Source organism: Capricornis sumatraensis, chromosome 1 (assembly GCF_032405125.1).
Source record: "Capricornis sumatraensis isolate serow.1 chromosome 1, serow.2, whole genome shotgun sequence".
Taxonomy (NCBI): Eukaryota; Metazoa; Chordata; class Mammalia; order Artiodactyla; family Bovidae; genus Capricornis; species Capricornis sumatraensis.
This window is the reverse complement of record NC_091069.1, coordinates 93,201,333-93,226,071: the sequence shown is the minus strand read 5'-3', so window position 1 is coordinate 93,226,071 and position 24,739 is coordinate 93,201,333. Positions and strand designations below refer to the sequence as shown.

General features: G+C 51.0%; 1 protein-coding gene across 15 annotated transcripts in view; it reads right to left on the bottom strand.

The window, feature by feature from the left end:
* Nucleotides 1-24,739, bottom strand: part of DYSF (dysferlin) — a 222,678-nt gene that overhangs the window by 121,231 nt on the left and 76,708 nt on the right. For 9 of the 15 annotated variants that reach the window (XM_068979167.1, XM_068979199.1, XM_068979233.1 and 6 more), the window contains 8 exons: nucleotides 19,180-19,248; nucleotides 18,991-19,034; nucleotides 15,534-15,616; nucleotides 6,606-6,721; nucleotides 6,021-6,134; nucleotides 4,394-4,571; nucleotides 3,731-3,855; nucleotides 1,706-1,812 (listed from right to left, as the gene is read on the bottom strand). In XM_068979167.1, the coding sequence (XP_068835268.1) occupies nucleotides 1,706-1,812; nucleotides 3,731-3,855; nucleotides 4,394-4,571; nucleotides 6,021-6,134; nucleotides 6,606-6,721; nucleotides 15,534-15,616; nucleotides 18,991-19,034; nucleotides 19,180-19,248 (836 nt within the window). Of the gene's footprint in view, nucleotides 1-1,705; nucleotides 1,813-3,730; nucleotides 3,856-4,393; nucleotides 4,572-6,020; nucleotides 6,135-6,605; nucleotides 6,722-8,258; nucleotides 8,301-15,533; nucleotides 15,617-18,990; nucleotides 19,035-19,179; nucleotides 19,249-24,739 lie in introns of all 15 variants that reach the window. The other 6 variants (XM_068979193.1, XM_068979226.1, XM_068979236.1 and 3 more) reach the window with 1 other exon arrangement.

Genomic DNA, 24,739 nt, shown 5'->3' with positions numbered 1-24,739 from the left:
AGGACAGAGCAGCACAGCGAGGGGTCAGCCACTTACTAGGGTGTGAATCTGGGCGATTAACCTCTCGGAGCCTGTTTTCCCATCTGTAAAACGTGGATCCCTCTACTTCCCACCTCATAAGATTCTTATGATCAGTTAATGCAGGTGAAATGCTCAGAACCACACCTGGCACAGAAAGTGGTCCCCATGAGGCTGTTACTCACCACAATGCCTCCTGCAGTCCACGGTGCCCTCTCCTTCTCTCACCCATGTCCCCGAGTCCCCTGCCTGGGGTGATGCCCTCATCAGGCCCCCCTCACCACCATCCCCAGCCCACCACTCTCACTGCAGCCAGAGTGAGTGTCTGAACCCCAGGAATCCCTGGGCCCCCCCTGCCCCCAGCTCTGGGCTTGCCTTAGCAACCCCCTGAGGCCTGTCCCAACGGGACTGCAGCTCCCCCCACAACCCCCAGGGGGCAGCAGGTATCCCAGGCTCCTGCGCCCATGCCCAGAAGTCCGTTCCCCAAAGGCGGACTCCTCCCCTCCAGAGTTCTCCTAGGGCACCGCCGCCTCCAGGAAGCGTCTGTAGATTTTCATAAGATGCACCTGCTCTGAGCTCCGAGGGCACATGTCTCAAGCCCCCAACACTTTCCTTCATTTGCTCACTTCTGCCTCATCACCCCCGAGAGGGCTGAAGCTGCACCCTTGTAACATGCTTTAGGTTCCTCGCTTGGAACCTGCCAGGTCTCAGGAAAGTTTGGAGAAGGGGTGAATGACTCATCTGGGCAGCAGGCCTCAGGGCCATTTCTGATAAAGGTGTGCTTCCTACCTGGGGTACAAAGGACCAGAAGGGGCCCTGGCAGGCAGCCAGGGGCTGGGGTGAGACAATTTAGAGGAGGGTGTAGAATATATTCCCATACATTCACACTTAACCCCATGATAAGAAAATAGACTGCTGTCTATTATTAAGTCCATTTAATACCTGGCAAAACTGAGGCCCAGAGAAGTGAAGTTGCCCAACGCCACAAAGGTGGATAAGAGGACAAGAATCTAAGTCTCCTCGATGTTTCTTCTGCTTGATAATAATCACAGCTATCATTTATTAAATATGTCCTAAGGGCCAGGCATTTTGCTTGTCTGACATTATAAAGCGGTTACAATATTCTTAACGTCAGGCTGAAATGAGGAAACCAAAGTTCAGAGCAGGTGGGTGGTGAGCCCTAAATCACCCGGCTGTGGAGGAGAGGTTCAGATGCTTCTCCTTCTACCAGGGCCCTGAACCCCCATTCTCCTTCACCCCTGGGGATCCCTTTTCCTGAAGCTGACAATCAGCCATGTCAATAGAAGGCTAAACAGAAACACTGGTCCCCAACACAGCCTTGGGGGGAGGAGGGGCGCCATCACCCCCACCAGCCAGCTCCTCCTGGAGATTCCATCAGGGAAATAAGAGGTCGGGGATCAGAGACACAACGCTCCCCATTCAGGTGAGCCGGGCCGCCCTGGGCCCGCAGCTGCCGCTGCTGCAGGGAGATTTATGACCTGCTCTAAATGTCACCTTTTCAACTCCCCGCGCTGGCTCCACCACCTTTGGACTCAGCACGGGCTGGACTGCTAGCCAAGCGTGGCCGGGGAGACGTGCCATCGCTCACCGCCACACACGAACACTCCCGGGAAAGGGCCCGGCCAGCCAGGAGGGGAGGGCGCCGTGGGTGCCGGGCACCCCCTACCTGCAGCCTGCAATGAGCTCATCCATCAGCTGAGCCACCAGGGAGTCCACGTCCTCGTCGGAGCACTGGGCCTTCAGGGCCAAGTGGACTTGCTCCAGGCCGGCTTCCTGTGGGACGGGCAGGCAGGGGTCAGGGAGGTCTCGGCGGGGCGGACCCTCAATCCCCAGGTCCTGTCACCACAGCCCAGCCCCTGAACCAAAAAGGAAAGAACAGTGAGAGCCAAGAAGGCAGAGGACGGACCCCACAAGCCAGCGGCTGTCGTGGCTCAAGAACTTTCCAGGGTTCCCTGCACCAAACGTCCAAATTCCCAGACCGGGGGCTCCCGGTTCTCCGCGGCCCTGTCAAGCCAGGCCTCCCAGGTAAGCGACCTCGGAGCCAGCTCCAGTTCCCACCTGGCGCCCTCTCTCCTTTCCAAACCTTACCACCCAAGCAGGCTTGGATCCCATTCTCCTTCCTTTGGGAGTGCTCAGACAGCCTGGCCCAGCGGGCCTTCCCTCTCCAAACTCCTACTCACACCCCCATTGCAACTGGTCTCCTCCAGGGAGCGCTCCAGCCCCAGGCCTCAGGCCTGAACTGGAAGACAGAGATTGCCCAACAGGTCAGCCTCAGGCCAAGGACTTGCCCCATCATCCCCACCCCCTTGCCCACCTCTTCTGCCTTCCTGAGCCTGCGCTCCACCCTGGGCCCACCACGCTGTGGACAGACAGGCCCTGGAAGGAACAGCCAGCCCCTTGCTGCCAGGCATGGCCTGGGAGAAGACAGAGGGCCAAGAAGATGCTGGACTTGCACAAAATTGACTCTGAGTTCTCCCAACCCTGGGCATGGACTGGTCCCTCCCTCCCAGAGAACTGCGGGTCTCAGGGAAAGTGTGGGTCATCGTGGTCCCCATCTGGGGCCGACAGCTCCTCCCAGACATTCTAAAATCCCGTTCCCCCTTCCCTTTCCACCTTCCCTTCCCATCATGCTCACCTCCTCCACCTGTCCAAACCTCTCAACGCCTGCCCTCTACCCTGCTGCCCTTGTGGGCCCCCAAAGCATGCACACCTGCCTCCCCCGTTGTCATGGGCCACACACCTCGTGGGTGAGCCTCCACCCCATGTGCACACAGAAATGGCCAGGGGCCACCACCAGGACCTTCCGCCCTTGGCCTCTCCCCTCTGCCCACTTTGACTCTCCTCTGCTCTCTGGCCAAGCGCCAGGCCTGCAAATCCCAACATCCACCAGTAACCCCCAGCCACATCCAGGACAGGACACACCCCTGACCTCACAGCCCTGCTCTTCTCCCCAGCTCCCAGCCACTGGAGGCCCTCCTCACAGCCCCTGCTCCCCAGTCCAGCAGACCACCAAGTCCTTGCAGCTCAACTTCCGTTTTCTCCCTGAGGTTAGCTCCCTCCCAGAGCCACTCCCCTGGACCCCAGCAAGGGCATCCTAACCAGCTCCCAACTCCCCTCACTGGATGCGGCCCCTCGCCGCCCTGAGTTGCTTTCCTGATGCTAACTGGCCTCCTCTCTCCTCTGAGCCCCCCTCCCTAGGGACTCCTAGGGGAGCAACGTCTGAACTGAAATTCCAGCCTCTATAGGAGAGCGGTGGATGAACCTGCCTACTCCTTTACTAAGCTGATCCCTGGAGACAGGGGCAGCATCCTGTTCATGTCCACCCTCTAGCTAGATGCTTCCAGCACAACCCTTGCTGTGCTAAGAGTCGAAGGCATTCGATGAATGAATGAGTGGGTGGATGGATGGCTGCAGGCTCTGTCCTCTGCTCCCAGCTTGGTCTCTCTCAGCTCTTTCTCTGTGCCATCTCCTACCTCAGACTAGGGATGATCCCTCCAGGGCTGGGCTCCCTCCCTCTCCTCTCTTCCCAGTGTGCAGGGCAGGATTGCAAGCCTGCTCTGGTGAGGACACAGGAACCACAGGCATCGTGAGGTCTGCAGACTTAGCCCCTGTGGAGGCAGGACTGAAGACACCCCTGGGGCAGGAGGGGTGCATGCATGGGGTGCTGTCGGTGGTGCCAGCTTCCACTCACCAGCTGGTCGGCAATTCTGAGAAGCTGGTTCTGAGCCTCGACTCTGTGGCTGATGTCCTCCCAGTAAGATGACAGCACCACCACGGGCTTCACGTTGCCCCAGGGTAAGTAGTAATAGTGGCATCCTGGAAGAGCGCAAGGGCCTGGCGCTGAGCCGGAGCAGAGGAGTGGGGGGGACCGAGGTGGGGGCGGATGCAAACACCCACCCCCCCGCTAAGACACCTGTGGCACGACCTGTATTCTCCAGCGCCCGGACGTGGTGCCAAGAGTTCCCTTCCCACACTGAGCAGACAGCTGCTGCTGTCATCAGGACTCCTTGGCACATCAAAGCTGAGGGGCTGTCAGAAGGACCCTGGGAATCCCACGCTCTCCAAAGTCTCCACGCCAAGCCCCACACCCACCACGGAATGAGTGGTCGCCAAAGGCCAAGATCTAGGCCAACCACTGCTTGTGTCAGGAGCCCAGTCTACGGATCCCAGCCGGAGGGATGCACCTGGAGATGAGTGCAGCGAGCCAGCACAGTGCGGAGCAGACTGGGGGTCCCCCGAACACGGGTGCCTTGGGGCGGGCCTCCAGGAGCTTTCCGCAGGGGATGAGATTTAGGGCTCGGCCCCCTACTCTGAGGTCTGGGTCCCCTGCCATGCATGTAGCCTCCAGCCTCACCATCAAAGACCGCCCGGCTGTACTGGGTGGTGGAGGCCAGCGGCAGGCAGGTGGTGTCGAACTTGTTGCCATAGTTCCCAATGCTGACCTCAAACTGGACGGCGTCATCGACGTCCTGCAGCATGGTGGCCGAGTAGAAGGCAGCAAACAGCGAGTACTTACGCCTCCGGAGGTACTTCTGGGGGCAGAGAGGGCAGCCTCGGGGTCACGAGGGGGAGGGACAGGAACATCAGTGCAGGGAGGGGTCACGTGGCTGGGAGGCCCTGGCTGAGCCTGGCACCCAATAAATCCTGGCTGGACGGGTGGGTGGCGAGTGCTCCGGCTCTGCACCAGAGCCCAGATTTGGTCAGTAACTGAGCAAACTCATTCCAGGCCTGTGTGTTTGGCCGTGTTCCTCTACTAAGGTCCGCGCCTCCAAGGTCATGGAGCTCCTTAATCCAAACCAGCAGCGGAGGCACCACAACCCCGGGGAGCCTGGCCTCCTGCCTCTGCCTTTCCAGAAGGGGCTGAAGGCCGTAATCCACCATGTCCCCTGACCCAGAACACCCACTCCACACCACTCAGGCTCTCCACCACGCTGGCCAGCCCTGCAGCATCACAGGCTGCCAAACATGTAGGATGAGTGAGCCCCATTGTCCCCGCTGGGCATCAGGCACCAGGCTGAGGGCATGGCCAGCACCCAACCACACATCCCGGCTTGAACCAAGATGACTTCACAGTCCTCTCTGTGGAAGGCAGAGAGGAGAGGGGGTTACATGACTGGTTTATTAGGTCAAGCACACAGTGATAATAGCTAATACTTATCAAGCACCTACTGCATACTGGTATGAATAAACTTCATTCTCACAACAATCTTTTGAGGTGAGAATAATTATTACTCCCACTTTACATATAGGAAAACTGATACAGCTGGTAAGTAGACAAGCCAGAAGTCAAACCAGCACCGTGACCACAGGGTGAGAAGGTATAAACCCTCATGAGGACTCCACATAGCTGCCTCCTAGAAATAAGGCCTGGTTCCACCACTTGCTGCTCTGCTACATTTGAGCCTCAGTGTTGTCATCTGTAAAATGGGGATACTCAGAGCAGCCACCTGGTGGGTGCTGGGAGGACTCAGTGCTGGGAGTATCATCAGCAAAGTGTCTGACACACAGTGATTCATAAGTGTTAGCTATTTTAAAATAGCCTCTGATCTTGCATCAAGCTCTAGACTTTAAAATACTTCTATTTATCTTCTTTTGACTCAGATGATAAAGAATCTGTCTGGAATGCAGGAGACTCAGGTTCGATCCCTGGGTCGGGAAGATCCCCTGGAGGAGGGCATGGCTACCCACTCCAGTACTCTTGACTGGAGAATCCCATAGACAGAGGATCCTGGCAAGCTACAGTCCATGGGGTTGAAAAGAGTCGGACACGACTGAGCAACTAACACTTTCATTTCAGGAACACTTTTCACTTTTTATCTTCTTTGAGCCTCTGAACATTCCTCAGGAAGGCAGACCAGGTGCTGGGTTACTCTGAGGCCCAGAGGTGTGAAGGCATATGAGTATGGGTGGAGCTGAGCCCTCCTCCACAAGCCCCACTTGGCCCCTGCCCTCCTGGCCCCTCCCAGGGCCACGCCCCTCACCTCTACCCGAAGGATGTCATCGGCAGAGAGCGCCTCCACTTTCTGTTCGCTGCGCTCCACCAGCTTGGTCTCCAGGGAGAGCAGGAGCCGGCCTCGGTAGGCCACGCCTTCTCCCTGAGAGGGGAGGAAGGGTCACCAGGAGCAGGGGCAGTGGAGGGGAGAAGGGGACGGGAAGGAGCCTCATCTGGCCCAGAGGTCACCCATCTCCCAGGAAACCAGCAGGGCCCTGAGCCACACCCCATCCCTCTGCGGATGAGGACACGGTGGTCCAGAGGGTTCACGGGCCATGCCACCCTGACGGTCAGCACCAAAGTCCAGCCTCGCCAGGGGAGAATGAAAGTTGAGACCGAAGCTGGGCCCCTTGGGGGCCAGGAGAATTAGCAGGGGTGGGGGTGGGGGGTTGGAGGGGCTGTCAGGCTTGCCCTGAAGGAGAGGCAAAGAGAAGGGAGTGGGAGGAAGAAGGGGTCTCTGGCAGGTGGCTGCCTGGCCCTGGGCCCGCTCAAGCACCGCCAGGCCCTTGGAGTCCAGGCTGACCTCAGATACTGCCCAGGCAGGCCCCAGGATCTGGGCTCCCGTCTGGCTCACCTTGCCCGTGTTGAGCTCTGCGTAGGGATCCGGGAAGCCAGTGAACTCCCTGGGGCTGCCATAGAGGTTGATGTAGCAGGGCCCGAAGGTGGGGAGGAAGCCTAGATGGTCGTCCACTGGGAGACACAGACATAGGCGCAGATCAGAGGGGCCAGCCCAGCCGAGATGTCTAGCGCTCAACCCTGCTACCTTCAGGCCAAGCCCATCCCCGGTCTCAGCGCCTCGCACGTGCACAGGATGCGGCCCCCACAAACGTATAAAGGACAGTGACCCCCATGAGAGCTACCGCTGTCTCTCCTGCGGGACTTTAATCCTCACCATGTCGAGACACGGAGATTTGTATTGTTTTTATTAGTCTCGTTGTATAGATGAGGAAGCTGAGGCCGAGAGATGAAAAGGAACACACGACTGCAAAGAGGCATGACCCCAGTGGTCTCACCTTCAAGCCCATGCACTCAGCTGGCATGCAAAGCTGGGCTCGGGCTCACTGCCCTGCCCCTCCCAGCTCATGCTCACCCCCTCCTCACCCTGCCCTTCCATCTGTGTCTCAGGCCATCCAGCCTACGGGGAGGCACAAAGAAGGCCCGAGAGCCTGGTCACCAGAGACATCATCTCCTGGACGCCAGGGAGGGGGCCCAACTCGATGTCGCCCCACACACAGGGCAGCCCCAGGCACATGTCTCCTCCACCCCTGTGTCCTTATGAAGTTGAGACAGACCATTTAATAGCCTTGACTCATCCTGGCATCTCCTCCTCTTCCCCACTTTGTGCAAAGAAGGATCTTTCAGTGGAGCAAGTTGGAGGAGAGTTGGAGAATTACACTAATGATGAGACAAAATCTTTCCTCCACATCATTTCCATCCTTTTTTTTTTTGACGGCCCTCTTTTGTTAATGTCATGACTTTCCAGCTGACAGCCAAGTTTCCTAGGACGGGCCTTCAATGGCCAAACTCTGAGAATCCTGAAAAGCCAGGAGGAAGAGGCCGTTTCCAGAATGGCAAAGGTGGGAGGTGGGCCCAGAAGCAGGTACTATCTGAGATGACTCTGAGTGCTCAGACCCTGGGGGGTGGGTTCCAGGGACCCTGGGCTTCAGCCCGTCCCTGAGCAGTAAGCTATGCCTGTTCCAGAGCCCTGCACCCCGCATCACTCCTCCTCCAGTCCCCAGCACACACTCTGGCTTTCAGGATGAGGGCGAAAGACCTGATGGAGCTGTTGTGAGCATGATTAATTATTTATACTAATCATCTTGACTATAATTTACCTTGCTCATTTCAACTTCAAGAGTTTTCAGCTCACCCCGGCCTCCTCCCGGTCCCTGGGAGGATTCACACTTCCCCTTCCTCATCATGGACCCCCTGCCTGCTCCACCCCCAACCCTGCTAGAGAGAGTGAACTCATTTGAGTTCCAGGGCCCCGCACATTCGGCAAGGGGGTTAGAGAGTGGGAGGGAATTGCCTTTGAAGCGTTCCCAGCAATTTACATATTCCACCGTGGCTGAGAGGTAACAGCCAAAGTTAAGCTTGGGGATTGTGGTGGGGAATCTCCAGCCCACCACAGGCAAATGGAACACTTCCCCACAACCAGCGCCCTTGCCCCTCCAGTAAAAACCTTGAGGCCCAACTCCCTCATCATCCCGGAGGTGAGAGCACGTACGTTCTGTGGCTGGAGGAAGCTTGACCGCACCTGCAGGCTCCTCTGAAGCGTAAAGAAATGGAAGAGGGGTTAGGATGGGCATGGCTGGGTGGAGGACCGATTAGGTGAACGAGGCACTGTGGATGGACAGTTGGCAGACAGACAGAAGGGAATAGCTCCTGGACGGGAAACAGATGTGCACCGAGATCCCAAGGCCAGCCCAGCTGTGAATTTATCACCCACTAAGTCATCAGTGCACCCCCCTCAGCCAGACACAGTCCCAGTGCCCCAGTGTGAGCGCCGCTGGCTGCCTGCAGGGCTGTATGTTCTGTCTGTTGATTGAAAACTTGACTCAATACATTCAAGGAATAACACAGGGGAAAAAAAAAAAAATATATATATATATATATATATATATGCTTTGCCATATTATAGCCAGATAAGAGGGGAAAACAAAGTACAGATGCCAAGAAAGGATGAGGGAAACGTGAAAGGGTCGGAGCTAGGCACACACAGCTCTCCACCCCACAGGCAGGTTGACTGCATGGAGTGGAGGCATTTCAAGGCGCAAGATCTCCACCTAGTGGTCATTTCTAGAATTACCACTAAGGGCACCATGTTGCATTTTCACAACAGCAGGCACTGGGCACAGTTCTGAAACAGGAGGCTTTTGGCACCTGCTGTTTCAAATGAAGCACAGTGCCAGACACTGTCCATTAGCTGAAGGTTCTACTCTTGGGTGTACCCTAAACCTGGGTAAGAAGGGTCTAGAAATAAGAGAAGCAAGGAAGGAGATGCTCTGGTAGACTTCCAACTTCACTTCAAGACAAGTACAAGACGCCCCCAAAGGAGTATGCAGTCCTCGTCTCCTTCTACTGTCCTCTCTGGTTCTGCCTCTTGCCACACTCTGACCTTCCCTCCTCCAACCATCCAAGTGCGGCCCAGTCTGGGGTCCTGATTGACCTGGGGTTGTGTTTGGTGAAATATCTAATTATTTTCATTCATTGATCACCTCTACCTATTGGTCTCCTTCAAGAAATAATACCTATTGCTATTTTCCTATAGCTCCATGATCAGAATTAAGAGCCAAGAGCTGAGCAAACATTGCGGCAGGAAGGAAGAATGAGCAGAGACACAGGAAGAAAGGGCATGGAGAAGAGAGAACGTGGATACAAGGACGGAGCAGACCAAGTGAGCAGAGGTGGACTGGAGGATGGGGGGGCCTGAGGCCCTGGGACCCAGCCCCTCAGCTCTCCACAGCCGGCCTCAGCTAGGAATGCCGGCTGGCAGGAGTCAGAATGCATAGACCATAATTCATGGCCATTTTCATATCCACAGGAATAGGTTTTCATCAGGAGGGGAGTGAGGCCTCTGGTCATAGGAGAGTTTCAGTAACCACAGAGGACCGACCCGGGCACAGCTGCACCCCCAGGAGAGCACGACCAGGGCCCACCGGAAGGAAACAGATTCTACTTTAAGCTCCTTCAAATGATTGCAAACAGGCCTGGCCAGTTATCTAGGGCTAATGAGGCCAAGGTCATAGTTCCGACCCCTGTGTGCTCCTCACAGAAGCAAACACAGCTTTCCACCCACAGACCAACTCTGCGTTCTGGCTGCAAACTAGTGCCCAGCCCAGAGACAGCTGGCCTCTAGTCCCACCGGTCATCTGAACAACACGTGCCTCTGGTGGCTGGGAGGACCAAGCTAGGGGACTGCCAAACAGCCTGGTTCCCAACCACACCTTTTTCACTAATTGCCTCATTCATTCATTGGTTTGTTCCACAAACCTAACAGGCACAGAATGAGGCATAGTAAGACAGGGCCCTGCCGACAACTAAGGCCAACGGCTCCTAATCCGGGGGTAGGGTCACAGGTCTCCAGGTGTGAGGATCATGCTTGTGTCTGCAGACAGCTCATAAAGTCAAGGGCAGAGTCATCAGTGAAGGCCCCCAAGACAAAGCCTCTATTTAGTCCTCACCACTCTTCTGCCAAAACACAAGTGTTCTGGTGTGTTTTCCCTAAGCCCAAGGAACAGAGGCTGGGGAAGCCACAAAACACAGATGAATGCTTCCAGTCCTGTGGTCTGAGCAGCCCAGCCCAGCTCCCTCACCTGTGCAAGTACAGGGCAGGCCCTCCCAGCTCAGGACCCCCTTCTCCTGGAGCATCTGAGGCCATTACCTGCGGCCAGCCCAGCCGCTCCCTCTGCCTCTCAGCACATCTCCCACGCCCACGGCTTGGCTGCCTGACTCCAGCCAGCGCCAGGCAGGAGGAGAAACCAAGAACTGCTGGGAAATCCTCATCATCTATGTTCCAAAGACAAAAAGAAACGAACTTTGGATTTTGTAGCCATGGAAAAAACTGCCTGAGTGCTATTTATGTAGCATGATTTTCATATGTACAAAGTTACAAAAGAATTTGTGTAGGTTTCATGGGGCTCATGTGCCTGCTACCTTTCGAAAGGACTGAGGCTTCTCAGGAAAGCACTCCTCATTAAAAAATAAATAAATAAATAAATTTTTTACTAAATGCTTTGGAGCATAGGGTCCAAGGAATACTTAAGTGTGCCCAGGTAAACCTGCAGGCAAAAGTGCTTAAGAAGCTAGCGTTAGGTCCTGTCCTAGCTGGAAATAACAACAAAAACATGGAAACAAAAACTCCTGGTTGGATTAAATAATCTGGTGCACCGTGAGGCTGGAGAATATAGAGAAAGAATCCATTTTTATAGTTTGGTTTAGTTTGAGCTTTGAGAGTAGTGGGGAAAGCAAGGGCCACGCATCACCCAGATATTCTGGAACATCCTAGGGCGGAGAAAAACAAAAAGATCTCAAAGTTGGAGTGACATTCAGAGGTGGCCTCAGGACAAGTGGGAGAAGCTTGGCAGGGAGGCAGGCAAGGGCTAACCTTCCAGGCCTAGAGAGAGCTTGAGAACAGCTCCAGTTTGAGCAATAAGTCTAACTGTTTTATTGCTACAGAGACCAAGCTATTTAACTGTATTTAAAACTGGTTAGCTGGTGACAAGAAGATTCTCATTCATGTCCAAAACAAACTGTGGGAGCCCGTGGTCCATGAACCACAATGGGTTGCCCATGGCTTGAGCGCCATCTAGTGACCAAATAAATATCTTTCTCATGTTCCCACTCAAATACTCAAGATAACCCTGGAAAAGAGCAAGGTCAACACCACCACCAAGACATGAAGACTGATGAGGGCACAGTCATCTAAACTCTCCCTCGGGTGGCTGACAGCAGGCAGAGCGGTAGCCTCGTGAAACAGTGCTGCTGGAAACCAGTCAGAAAGGCGCTTTGTGCCTCTACCAACATTTGCCCTTGGACTCAGAGACAGGGACAGCACTAGCCAGCAAACTGGAGAAGAGATTCCTTCCATGCAGGAGCTCTGATCCCTGAGGAGCCTAGGACAGCGTCTCTCCCACCCACCTCCATGACACACTGCCCTCACTTCCCGTCTTCCTCCCTCTGCATCCAACTATCGGAACAGCAGTTACGGGAGGGCCGCATCCTGGGACCAGCAGTTCCCACAGTCAGGACAGGGAGGGGCTGGGGCAGGAGGAACCCTTATAGCAGGGCCTTCTGGGAAGGAGTCTTGGTATATTCCGACAATTACAAGTATCAGTGATGAAATGAGCATGGCAGCTAGAGGTTAACGCATCGGGAGGGAAACTGGAAGTTCATTGTAGAATTTTTTACTTGCATATATATATTTTTAAATGTTTCAGAGAATCCAGAGGAGACTGGTCAACTTCAAAAGTGTTAGGTGGAATCTGCCAGAAACTAGGCATGCTAACCTGACCTCCAGATAAAGATCTGAGAAGATGATGGATGGAGACCCACACATCCTGTCTGTGGAAAGACACCAACACTGGCCAGATCTTGCGAGAGTGTGAGAGTGAATAAAAGGGGAGGGGGAAAATAGAGGGCCAACCAGGATAGGGAAATAGGGAGGAAACAACATCTGTAAAATTCAGGAGGGTGTTCGCCTTGAACTCTCAAGAAATGATTTGGAATCCTCAGTAGAGTGCAGGAAGACATAGCTTTTGTGGAACAAAACAAAATGAGGGAGAGAACAAAGAGGAAAAGGAAAATATAAAAGGAAAGATGGAGGGAAAGGAAGGCATGACAAGAAACTAAAAATGCAATAGCCAATTTTAAACCACATGGGAAGCAGTAAAAAGCAGAATTGGCATGGGGGGGACAAGTCAGAATAGGGATGCAGAAAGCCAATAATCATGATACTAAAGAGCAACATTGCTTTAGGGTTTATGGTGTTCCAGAATGTGACATTTATAGTCTCACTGGATTTTTGTAAGGACCTTACAAGGTTGGGCCTGGTGGGAGGAGACTGGAACAACTCTCTTGGAGCTCCCTGGCTCCAGAACAGCTCTTATCCCACCCCACACCATGCCTTCAGCTGCTCAGACAACAATATTAGAGTAGATGAAATCATTCCTCAACTCAGATTTAAGAATTCACCGTGTCTCAGAAAAAATTCAAGAGTCCTGCTCCTAGACAGATCAAAATAATTTTTTATACTACAAGTAAAAAGAAACATTCCTACAAGCCAGAAAAAAAAAAAAACTATAAAGGAATCAAATCAAACTGCTCTCAGAAAACACATCAAAAGAAGCTCAAAACAGATTAAATATCTAAATGTAAAAAATAAAAGTAAAAAATAGAGATAAATACAACCTTGGGATTTGATGAAGGCCAAAAGCACGACATATGTGGCAGAAACCATACTTCCATTACTTAAATAAGAAATACTGAAAATAAACACAAGTTAACTAGAAAGTTGGGCTTCCCTGGTGGCTCAGACAGCAAAGAATCCACCTACAATCAGGAGACCTGGGTTCTATCCCTGGGTTAGGAAGATCCCCTGGAGGAGGGCATGGCAACCCACTCCAGTATTCTTGCCAGGAGAATCGCCATGGACAGAGGACCCTGGTGGGCTATAGTCCATGGGGTCACAAAGAGTCAGACACGACTGAGCAACTCAGCACACAATTAGAAAGTTAAAAAGGAAACAGTGAAATATGTCTAAAGAGAGTTAAAGAAAAGATTTAAAAGATGAGAGAATAAAAAGTTAGAAAATATTAGAACTAAAGTGCACACGTGCACATTCATTCAGATGTGTCCAGCTCTTTGTGACCCCATGAACTATAGCCCGCCAGGCTCCCCGTCCATGGAATTTTCCCAGCAAGAATACTGGGGTGGGTTGCCACTTCCCACTCCAGAGGATCTTCCTGACCCAGGCATCAAACCCAAGTCTCTTGTGTCTTCTGCATTGACAGATGGATTCTTTACTATCGCACAGCTGGGAAGCCCGTTAGAACTCATATCTAAATCCAGAAACTTTTCTTTGAAAAGTTCAATACAGTAGGGAGAAAGAAAAACTTCTAGCAAGACTAATCAAGAAAAAAGAAAATCCAAACACATATCATTAGAAATAAGAAAGTAGAGAGAATTGTTTAAATCATAAAAGATTGCTCTGCACAATACTATAAAAAAAATTAGAAGATCTCAATGTAATAAATATTTTTCTAGGAAAATGTAGATTATCAAAATTAATTGTAGTAAAAGTAACAAACTAAAAATGCCAGTGAGCACAGGAAAAACTGAAAAGGTTTCAGAGCCAGTGCAACTCCCACTCAGAAAGGGCACCTAGCCCACATGGTTTTATGGGTGAATTCTTTCAAACCCTCAAAAGACTATATTCTTATGTTATATAAACTGTTCCAGATGTTAGAAAAGACTTTAAATCTTTCCAATTAATTTTACAGAGCCAGCTCAGCCCAGATACCAAAACCTAAGAAATAATAAGCAGACATACCAATTAAAGATAATAGAAAATCAAGAAATAGGACCAAGAACACACTGAGGAATTTAGTAGGGGATAAAAGTGGCATTTCAAAATGTAGGGAAAAGAATATTCAATATATAGTGTTGGTATCACCAAAGAACAATTTTTTAAAAAGTAATGTTAAACCCTTGCCTAATTCACTAAGGAAAAGATTAATATATTTGGCTACATAAAACTTTTAAATTTAATAGTTAAAAACTATTAAATGATAAAATTAACAAAAATTATTTACAACATAGATGACGGGAGAAAGTTAACCTCCATATACATACAGAACTCTGAAAAAACAATGTGAAAAAGACAAACATACCATCAAAAATATGGACAAAAGCATGAATAGGCAATTTACACCCAAATAAATTTTAAAGTATATAAATATATATAATTTGTAAAAAATATATAATCTGTAAATGTAAGATGATTATTAAATATTTTAAAATGTACATTGGTCAACTTTACCAGATATCAGTGAAATAAAATTAAGGCAACAATGAAATGCACCCAACAAATTGACAAAGTTCTTTGAAAATATCATTATTATCTTACTTTGTATTGATAAGGATGTAGCAAAATAAGCTTGAGAGATTAGAGTATAAATGAGTCCAGTCGTTTTGTGGGGCAATTTTTATATACACCAAAAGCTTTAAAATGTTCAAATCTTTTGACACAGCAATTCCACTTCAAGGCGTTTATGCAAAAGAAAAATCAGGAATTACATAACGATTCAGCTACAAAAACACTCAATATCAAGTCAGCCCCTTATAACATGGAAAAATTAGAAAGCACCTAAATATTCAGCCTTTAGTTAATGTGGTCGATGGCGCGTTCACCATATTGTAGAAGAAAATTTAACAGCATGAATAAACATCTATGTTATATTGCCAAGTGACAAAAACCAATTGTCAAAACAGTTAAAAATTATTCAAAACATTGTTTATCATATACACACATACACACAAACAGGTCCCAGAATATTAATATTTACCTCTTTTCTGGAGGAGAGGTTGATGGATAATTCTGAGTGAATTTGTATATGTTCTTTCAGATTATCTCTTTTAAATTGTACAAAATGATCACGCACTACTTTCCAACAGACCAATGAAAGCCATTTCAGAATAGGAACTGCTAGAAAACAGTCAGCCAACACAGAACCCGGTGGATGGTGTGGCCACAGCCACCAAGATCACCTGCAGGAATGGATCTCTCTAGACCATCTGACGGTGTACCCACCTTCCACGGTGAGGCCAGTCCTCAACACAAGCCCATCTCTCTCACCGGCCAAAGCCCTTCTTCCTGGGAAGTGGGCAACGAAGGCCTTACAGACTCCCTTTTCTGCAAACTCTCAAAGCTAGAGCTGTAAGACAGTAGGGGTGGGGCAGGGGAGAGCACGGAGGCCAGAGGGCAGCACAGGGGGGCACTCACCTTCTATCTCGCCTCCAGAGGCAGAGATCTTCGACATACTCAGGTAGGTAGTGGCCACAATATCGTTGTGGGTGAGGCGGTCCCTAGATCAAGGGGTAGAAAGGGCCTGATCAAGGGCGGGATTCGCAGGCCACAACCCACCCAGGGAGGAAATGGCCGGAGTTATGCATCGTTCGGGGTCCCAGTCTTCACACTAGGGGTGTTATGGAGGCCTAGTAATGTTCGGCAAAAAGAGACTGGAAAGAAAGTGTTACTCAGGACTCCTCTGGGGGGGACCCAGTCCATCAGCAATCCCAGCAGCCAAGCTGGAGGTCTGTGGGCACAGCTGCAGGTTGAAAGGGAGGAGGCCTGAGGCATGAGCAGTGCAGGGGAGCAGGAGGCCGCCCAGGGAGCCAGACCCCCAGGCCCAGGGAGAGCAAGGCTCTGAGAGCTAAGACATACCAGACCAAGGAGAAAAATCAGGCAACCAGAAAGAAACTCTCTCTCCAAGGAAGTCCACAGTCTTAATTAGCTTAGGGTAGCTAATACAGAGCTCTTTTTTTGTATCTGATTTTGTATGTGACAAAGCACTTTTAACTTCCTTGATCACCAAGGATCCTTACAATGGCCTTGGGGAATAGGTATTTTTATTAACTGTCTACTGCACAGATGGAAGGAAACAGGCTCAGAGCTGCAAAGTCCGGGCCCAAGGTCAGCCTGGGAGGGAGGTGAGGAGCCAGGACAGAAACTCATATCCTGACTCCCGGCCCAGTGCTCTCACCAAGGTCCACACGGCTTCTGGCTCCAAAATGGGACTCATCCTACCTCCCCAAAGAAGGCCTCTCCCCTCCTACCCAGCATAGGGGGCCATGGGGGAAGCTCCAGGACTGAGCATTCTGTGCAGACCCTTCCTCTGCCCCACACCTGCCCCCTTGACAACCATATATAGTAACAGCCACCTTTTGCTGGGCACCTCCTGAGAGCCAAGCACTGTGCTGAAACTGTCACGGGACTTGGCTCATTTAATCCTGAGGCAGGATTCTGAGGCAGGTCCTGCAGTTAGCCCCAGTTTAGATGAAGAAGCTAAGGTTGGCAGGATGACAAAGGTGGGGCTTGAGCAAGATATGCCTCATGGGGAAACCAGAGCCGTGCCTGCAGAAACCTGCTGCTTCTCTGTGAGGCTAGACCGAGAGTTCTCAATCCAGAGACTTTTGACCCCAGGACATTTGGCCACTGGAAATATTTTTGGTATAGAGGAGAGCCATAGAGAGAGGCCGTGACTGTAGCCAAACACCCTACAATGCACAGGACAGTCTCTCACCGCAAAGACGTTTCCAGTCCAAAAACATCACAGTGCCAAGACTGGAGGGGCAGGCTCTATCTCCTTCCAGAAGGTTCCCCATGTGCCTCTCCCCTGCCTTGGAACCCAGCAGCCCTCTCTTCCTGCTGTGCACCCCTTGGCCACAGGTGGCTTCAGGAGATGACATCCACGTGCTTCACAGTGAAAGACCCACCTGAGCATGGTGATATCATTTTTCTTTTAAATCTCACAGCCTTCAGACACCAGATCTTTGCTGCTCCCTTCCTTCCTCTCTGTATTTCCCAGGGAGGTTGTTAAGCTTTAAAGTTTTCTATCAGGGCGGGGGCTACGTTAGGAAGAGTGAATTGTCAGCACAGATCTGTATCACTATTCCTGGTGAGTGACGTTAATAGAAATGGGGAAGTAAAGAGTCCCTTAAATGTTTTACAGTGAGATTATCAACACCAGATAATTGACAGCTGACAACACTTCTAAACTGCCTTCACGACCAAACCCTAGAGAAGACCAATAGCTCTTGGAGCAAAATAGGATTTCTGACCTCTGGGCTCACCTGAATCTGATGAGATGGGAAAATAGAACGGGAAGAGAGAGGTTTTGAGTCAGGTTTTTCTGAGGAGGAGGGGGTAGTTTTGGGGGGGTTTGTTTTTTAATGAAAAGAATTCTTCAAGAACTGAAATGGAAGATTAAGTTACAGAGAAAAGACCATATGGACCATATCGTATTTCCAGGATTCAGGTAATAGTACAAATTTATCTGAGTTTTCTGGGAAGAAAGCCTTTTTCTGGATAGGAACTTGCAGCAGCAGAATGATTTCAGGCCAAGAGTTGGGTTTTGGGGCTTGGGGTTGCTTTTGGAAAATACAGCAAGTCTGAAAATAGACTCACAATAAAAATGCCACTTCAACCTAAACCAGAGAGGCAACCACCAGATTCCGTAATGTGTTTGGATTGTACAGTATGTCGGTGCCTCACACGGACTCGGGCGGGGCCCATGCACAACACAGGGGTCATGGCGCCCGCGTGCATTCCCTCACACTGCCACACACAGACCTGCACCCAGGGCACACTCGTGCACGCACATACAGAGAGGTGAAGGGGCAGCTCTGTGAACACAGAGCTCGTCGCCCCAAACCGCCTCCCACAGAGCAGATCGGCGGTCGGGGCCCCAGAGGCCTCTCCCTGCTGGCCCTCCTCACACTCCCTTCCTCTCTAATTCTCACAAGCTGTTCTCTCTCAGGCTGGGGACCTGGCGCGCACTTTAATGGCTCTGTGGCCTGGGGGTTTTCCCCAGTCTCTCATTATCCTCCTGGCTGGGGGTGACATGGGCCGAAGACCAAAGGACAACACGCTGGGAACCGCACGGCCAAGACTTTCTGGGGGCAGAGAAAGGACAGCTCTCTCTTTGGGGGAAGCCTGGTGTAGGGACAGTCCTGGAAATGGCACATGCAGACCCCTGCAGCCCTCGGGTGTGAGACAGGGCACCTCCACACATGGCCCAGAGGTTAAGCACAGGCTTGAGTTCGAGCCTGGCCTCGGCTGCTTCCAGCTGTCCCCCCAGACAGGGCACTCAGTCTATCCAGACACGCTCCCTCGTCTGTAAGGTCGGGCTGTACCAAGTCGAGCTGAGCATCACGTGAGACAGGCAGAGGGTCTGGAGCACGCAGACACTCACAAGAGTTGGATGCCATTTTTTCCAGGATGGCCTTGTGGCTACTCCCCTGCTGCCAAGGGCAGTGCCATTCCCTGCTTGGGCAACCCGGCCCCCTTCCCCAGCCTGGAGATCTGTTCCATCCTACCAGCCCTTGGGGAGTCTCAGTCCACCCTACTGGAAGCTCTGCTCTTTGCAGCCTCCTTGCCTCTGCTTCTGATCCTGTCTTCATTAGGATGCCTTCATCTCGAACTTCCCCAAACCCCACTTCCCCAGGAAGGCTCCCTGGGCCCTCCTGGCCCCAGGGATCTCTGGTTCTTGGAGCCGTCCCAGCCCGCTGTGAGTAAGCTTCCTAATAGCCCAAGCCCTCTCCTTCTCCAACCTCCCTGTGAGGCCACCTCCTCACCTGAAAGAGACTCCCCCGCTGCATGCGGACTGAACGCAAGGAAAGCAAGGACCCGGTGACCCCGACAACAGCCACCTCTAAAGGCCCCCAGACGCAGGACTCACCAGTCTATGACACGAATCCTCATTTTCTCACACATGGACGGAAACTAAGGAGGGAAGCAAGACGTGTCGGGGTGGAGGCCTTCTGAAGAAGTGGAAGTCTGGGAGGCAGGCGGGAGCTGGGAAGGCTGGGAGCCCAGGCCTCCTGGGAGCGGGAGGCTAGGAGCCCTGGCTCGTGGAGGTGAGGCTCACCATGGCGGGCAGTGTGATGCTCTGGTTCCACTGAGGATTGGCCGTCTTCTCCAGGATCTTGCTGCAGAGCTGAAGACACAGAGGATAGGTGAATGGAGCTTTGAGGGGACTCTGGGTAGCCCTGGCAACCACCACACCAACGGGCAGCCATTGTCGGCCATGTTGACCACGCTTCGGGCTGGGCAGAAGGCCCTGGGGGCTATGGAACCTGAGGCAGTGGGCTTAGTACCAGGAATCTTTCCAGAGACAAAGCTCAATGGTAGGTCAGCCCCACTGGGACATGGAGGGAGGGACAGATTATTTGAAAGTCACAACCCTCTCCCTTATCTCATACCTCCGGCTGGAAGTTCCCTTCCCTTCCCTCCCATTATGGCCACGACCCTGAGTCCAGACCAGCTTTCCCAGGAGTCCTAGCATCTGAGGCAATTCCGTTCGCCCATCAGCGCAGATCACCTGCCCCTTTGGAAGACTGTGAGCGCAGGGAGGGGGAGAGGAAAAGGGAGCTGAGGGGCTGGGCAGGGGGCTATACACCAGTACTCTGAGAGGAAGATGAAAATTCAGCTAAGATACAAGCCTCATAAGCCACAGTTTGCCTCCAGTCAGCCCTGCCCAAAAGACTGGGCTTTCCACAACAAGAAACCTAGCAGAGGCGAGAACTGGATCCAAACCAGCAGCTCACGTGTTCTACTCTGCGCTGGGAGTCCCCAGGGAGGCACCGATGCCGCCGGGAGCACCCTGCACCCACGCAGGGCAGTGGGCGAAGGCTCTACTTCAGATGCTGGAAGCTGTGTGTCCTACACATGGAAATGAGGAGCAGCCTTCCTCAGCGCACTGACTGTGGGCCCTGACTGTGCGAAGCATTTACACAATTATCTCATCGAATGAGCAACTGACAAGACTCTCCATCAAATGAGAGTGTGGCTTCCCCAGGGGCCAGGACTGTTTCTTCATCCCTGGTCCACCCAGGATCGGCCCCGTGCCCATCGTCCCCCCTCCCTGTGAGAAGAGCCCAGGCAAAGCCTGGGGGTAGGGATGGGTGCCAGGATTTGGCCCTTGTGTGAGCAAGGAAAGGAGTAAGGAAAGAAGAGAAACCAACAATCAGATGGAACAAAAGGCAGAGTGGGACTCACAGTCCTCAGGAGTGGGTACACCAAGGGCTGCAAAAGCACACAGAACGAGGTGCCATCTCCCTCATAACTGAAGAAACACAAAATGAATGAAATACCGCGTCTCATCTATCAGAGTCATAAAAATCTCGAAAGCCTGTCAGCCGTGTCTTAGCAAGGCAATGGGAAACTGCTCGCTCAGATTTTGTTGGTGGGGAGAGAGCAACTCACCCTCTCCAAAGGGCAGTTGGCCACTACCTTTCAAAATTACAAATGCAGATGCCCTTTGACCTACCAGTTCTGCCTCTAGACATTATCCTACAGAAATACTTGCACATGTGCAGAATAACATACGTCTGAGATTATTCTCTGCAGCCTAACTCCAGTTAGGGAGGACGTGGAACAACCCGCATAGCCACCAACAGAGGACAGCTTGGATAAAGAATGGCCCATCCACAGAATGGGGCGCTACGCTGTTCTAGAGAATGAGGACCACTCTACGGCATGAAACAACTTTTGAGGTGTATTATTAAGTGAAAAAAACCAAGGTGCAAAGCAGTAAGTATCATGTGCAACCATGTGCGTTAAAGGCTCAAAGGTAAGAATTTATGGTCAGACATGTGGCATGCACATAATGAAGCCAGAATGGTGCAAAAGAAACCAACAGTGATTTCCCGTGCAAGGGAGGAGAGGACTAGGGGACTGCTGGGCAGGTGCAGGGTGAGAGGCAGGGCTCTCGTGGCGGATGATAAGTAAGTGGATGTGGTATGCACAAGAGACGTATTATCTAATTCAAAACTTAGATGAACAAAAGTTTGAAATAACAAAAGAGAAAAAGAAAGGAATGGAAGACTTTTTCATCAGACACAGCAGACAGGCCCTGCCAACATCGTTGCTCAGCTCCCTGGATGAGAGGCACAGGTGGTCCCCACCCTCCCTCCCCGAGCCCTGCGCCCGGGGAGCCACAGGCCTTCTCCCCAGCGAGCACTTCGACCTGTCTGCCCTTGGAGGGTCCCTCTGAGAGAGCCGCCAAGATGTGTGTGCGGGAGCCTGAACAGCAGGGCCCCCACCACACCACAGGCCAGCGCGACCTCTGTCCCTAGAAGCACCCAGAGCCTTCCACCCCCCACTCCTCTCCCCACACCGAGCTCCCTCCTCCCCCTCCTCCTTCTCCACCTCTTATCTGTGTCTTTTTTTTTTTTTTTTAACTCTCCTTCCCTTCATGACAGAAGGCCATTTGGCCATCTGTATCAAATACTCAAAAATAAGCATGCCCTCTGACCTGGTTCTAGAAACTTCCCTATGAAAAAGCAGAGTGTGGACAAAGATTCCTATACACTGATGTTCCTCACAGAGTTGTTCATGAAAGAGGAAAATTCCAAAAAAAAAGAAATCCAAAAATAGTTTAAATGTCATGTTATATTCGTTTAATGAAATATTATAGCAGATAGCAAAAATTTATTTCAAAGACTATTTAATAACCTAAGGAAATGTTAGACAACAAACGCAGCTTACCAAACCACGTAGACATAGTTGACTTATTCTGGCAGTGGTTACACATTCTGTAAGTGACCAAGAACACCAGCTAGTGAATACTGAAGCATTGCTCCCAAGGGAAACACAGGGTTAGGGGCCTGCAAGCCTCTGTCACAACTTTTTTTGGTCAACTGACCAGTAACTTTGTTTTATGTGTGTTTCTGTTTCAAGACACCTTTCTCATTATATTAATATACTGTGGGTTTATTAACACTGAACTCACAGCCAACAGCTCTGTAATTCATGCCTGGACAAAACTGACCAAACACGCGGTTTCTCCACAGGGCACCTCACAGGCTCCTCACAGAGAAACTCTAGGCAGCATTTCAGCACTACACTTGGGAGCCGCTGTAAACACTGACATCACCAGCAAAAAAAAAAACACCCCAAAATGCAAAAGCAAAGAATGCACCAAATAGACCAGAAGAAACACGTTACAGGACGAGGGCTCAAACAAGCAAGGAAGCACAGCGCCCGGCTGAGCTGGCAGCGCACACCTCAGCTCAATCAAACTGTCCCGAGTTTCGCAAATGATGACCAAAGCACTGTAAGGATTGGCTTGGGGCTACAGATAAGTTTTAGCAAGTAGGCAAATCTGCAAATACAGACTCTGTGAATAACGAAGACAGACTGTGTGCTGAATCCAGCTGTATTGTGAATCCAGTTTTTTTCCAGTGGGGCAGGGTGGTGAGGGGGATGGAGGGGGAGAGGGGTTGGTGTGCCAGATGGAAGGAGCGAGAGCAGCAGGAGATATAAACAAACGTGAATAGTGCTTATCTCCAAGGTGGTGCACAGTACAGAAATATGAGGCATCAGTTTCCTTTTCTCTGAATTTTTCATCTTTTTTTACAATAAGTTTTATTCTTGAAAAAAATAAAGTTGCTTTAAAGCCTCCCACTCTGCCTTCCAAGTACCTCCCCTGTCTTTTCCCCATACGTGAAGAAGTGTGATATGTGCTTGAGAGGATGCACCACACACACACCCTTCTAGCCCCTTAGCAGCATGGCCAAACCAGGTGGTTTGCAGCGTAGATAATAGTGACACCAAGTGTCCATAAGAGGAAATGCAAAGAGGGCCAGGCTAGGGCAACACAGAAAACAAATCCCCAGGACAATTGAATCGGATGTAATGAGAAAAAGTGAAACACCAGGCCGAAGAGAGGGACAGGTAGGATGAGGCACGAGATGAGGGCAGCAGAGAGAGTAGGGGAGACCATGAAGAGGTGGCTGGGGCAGACAGTGGGGGACACAGAGGCCCAGGGGCCACACCAACCAGCTTTACATATCCCCTTGCCCGGGTCAGGACCCCCACCTCCATCACCACCACCCTCCCCCACCCCAGACATTGGTACCTTCCTAGAAAAATCCCCAGGGACAGCCAAGGGCATCTCAGAACAGAAGAAGACCTAGGGAGGTGACGGCTGCAAGGAACCAGGTACAGCTGGGAGCCTCAGGGCGCTGAGATGCAGCTTCAGGGAGAGCCACTGAACTGAAGGCAAGCCAGTCTCGGTTCTAGCCATCATCACAGCACCCCACTATGTTGGGAATGTGGAATAAAAACACATGTCTTGAGACATGACTTTCCCATCTCTCAAGCTGGGAAAACTGATTCTGGTCCTTGGAGTAAGTGTCCAGCCAAACTGCCTGCTTCCTTCCTGCCTTCATTCATCCCATCACAGTCCCTCCTAAGGCCAGGTACAGGGCATCAGACTCTGGCCCAAAGCCCAAACCAAAACTGCACTTGTGTAAGACCCGCAGTGAGCATTTAGAGCCCAGTGTGAATGAGTTTACAATCCGTGTTACCTCTCCCACAGACATTTCCCATGAGCCCTGCATTAGCCTGGGTTGGAGGAGCAGCTCAAAGGCAGGAGGGTTCACATATCCAGCACCATAGTGACTGATTTTAACACACTGAATTAATAAGTATGAAGGAGCATGTTAACACTCAAAGGGGAAAAAGGGAGGAGAAGCTCGTCTTTACAAAATAAAAAGGCAAGGAGGTCAGTGGCTACGTGGACCATTAGGTAAGAGGTTATTGAGAAACAGGATATCAGCAGACTGAGACTGTGCCCACAGATTGCCTGCAAAGCACAAAGCAGAGTGTGTGCTTTGACAAGGGAGAGACCTGGAGACACCACCTTAACCGAGTACCCAGTGATGGGACATGCTGACATTTTGTTTCCTGTTGTGATGCAGATACAACATACAAAACACCACCTAAGATGTGTTCCTGCCAAAACAGTTCATTTGAATTTAATCGGGTCTGAGACCTAACTTCGAAATACAGGGGCCAGAAAAATAAGTTAAACAACACCAGAATGAAATGGTGGGACAAACCCACGACATGGACAAATGGCTTGTGCTCTTCAAAAATGCAATGTCGTGGGCTGAGAAAAATGGGAGGGGAGATGGGAGTAAGGTTATTACAGAAGACACCAATGCAGAGCATAAATTCCAGTTGGGTCTTAGATTGGAACAAAATTAAACCAGCTCTGAAAGACATTTGGGAGATAATCAAAGATATTTATATGAGCCAATATCTGAGAAGAGTAGAAAATAACTGCTAATTTCCAAGGTGTGATAATGTTGTTGCCGTTACCAAAAGTTTCCTTTTTCTCAGGAGATGTATGCTGAAGCCTTTAGAGGCCAAGTGTATAACTACACTTCAAATGATTCAGTTCAGGGGCAGGGGTGGGGGGTGGGGGCGATTATCCATACACACAGAGAGAAAATAAATGCAGCAAAACAGTCACAATTGTTTCATCTAAGTAGAGGCCGTACGAGTAGGTAAATACAGTTCTCCCAAATTTTGTGTTTTCAAATAATTAAAAAATGCTTCAATAAAGCATCTAATATTGATACATAGTAAAATAAAAAGCCAGACAGACAAGCACCAAACATAAATTTTGTATGATGCTT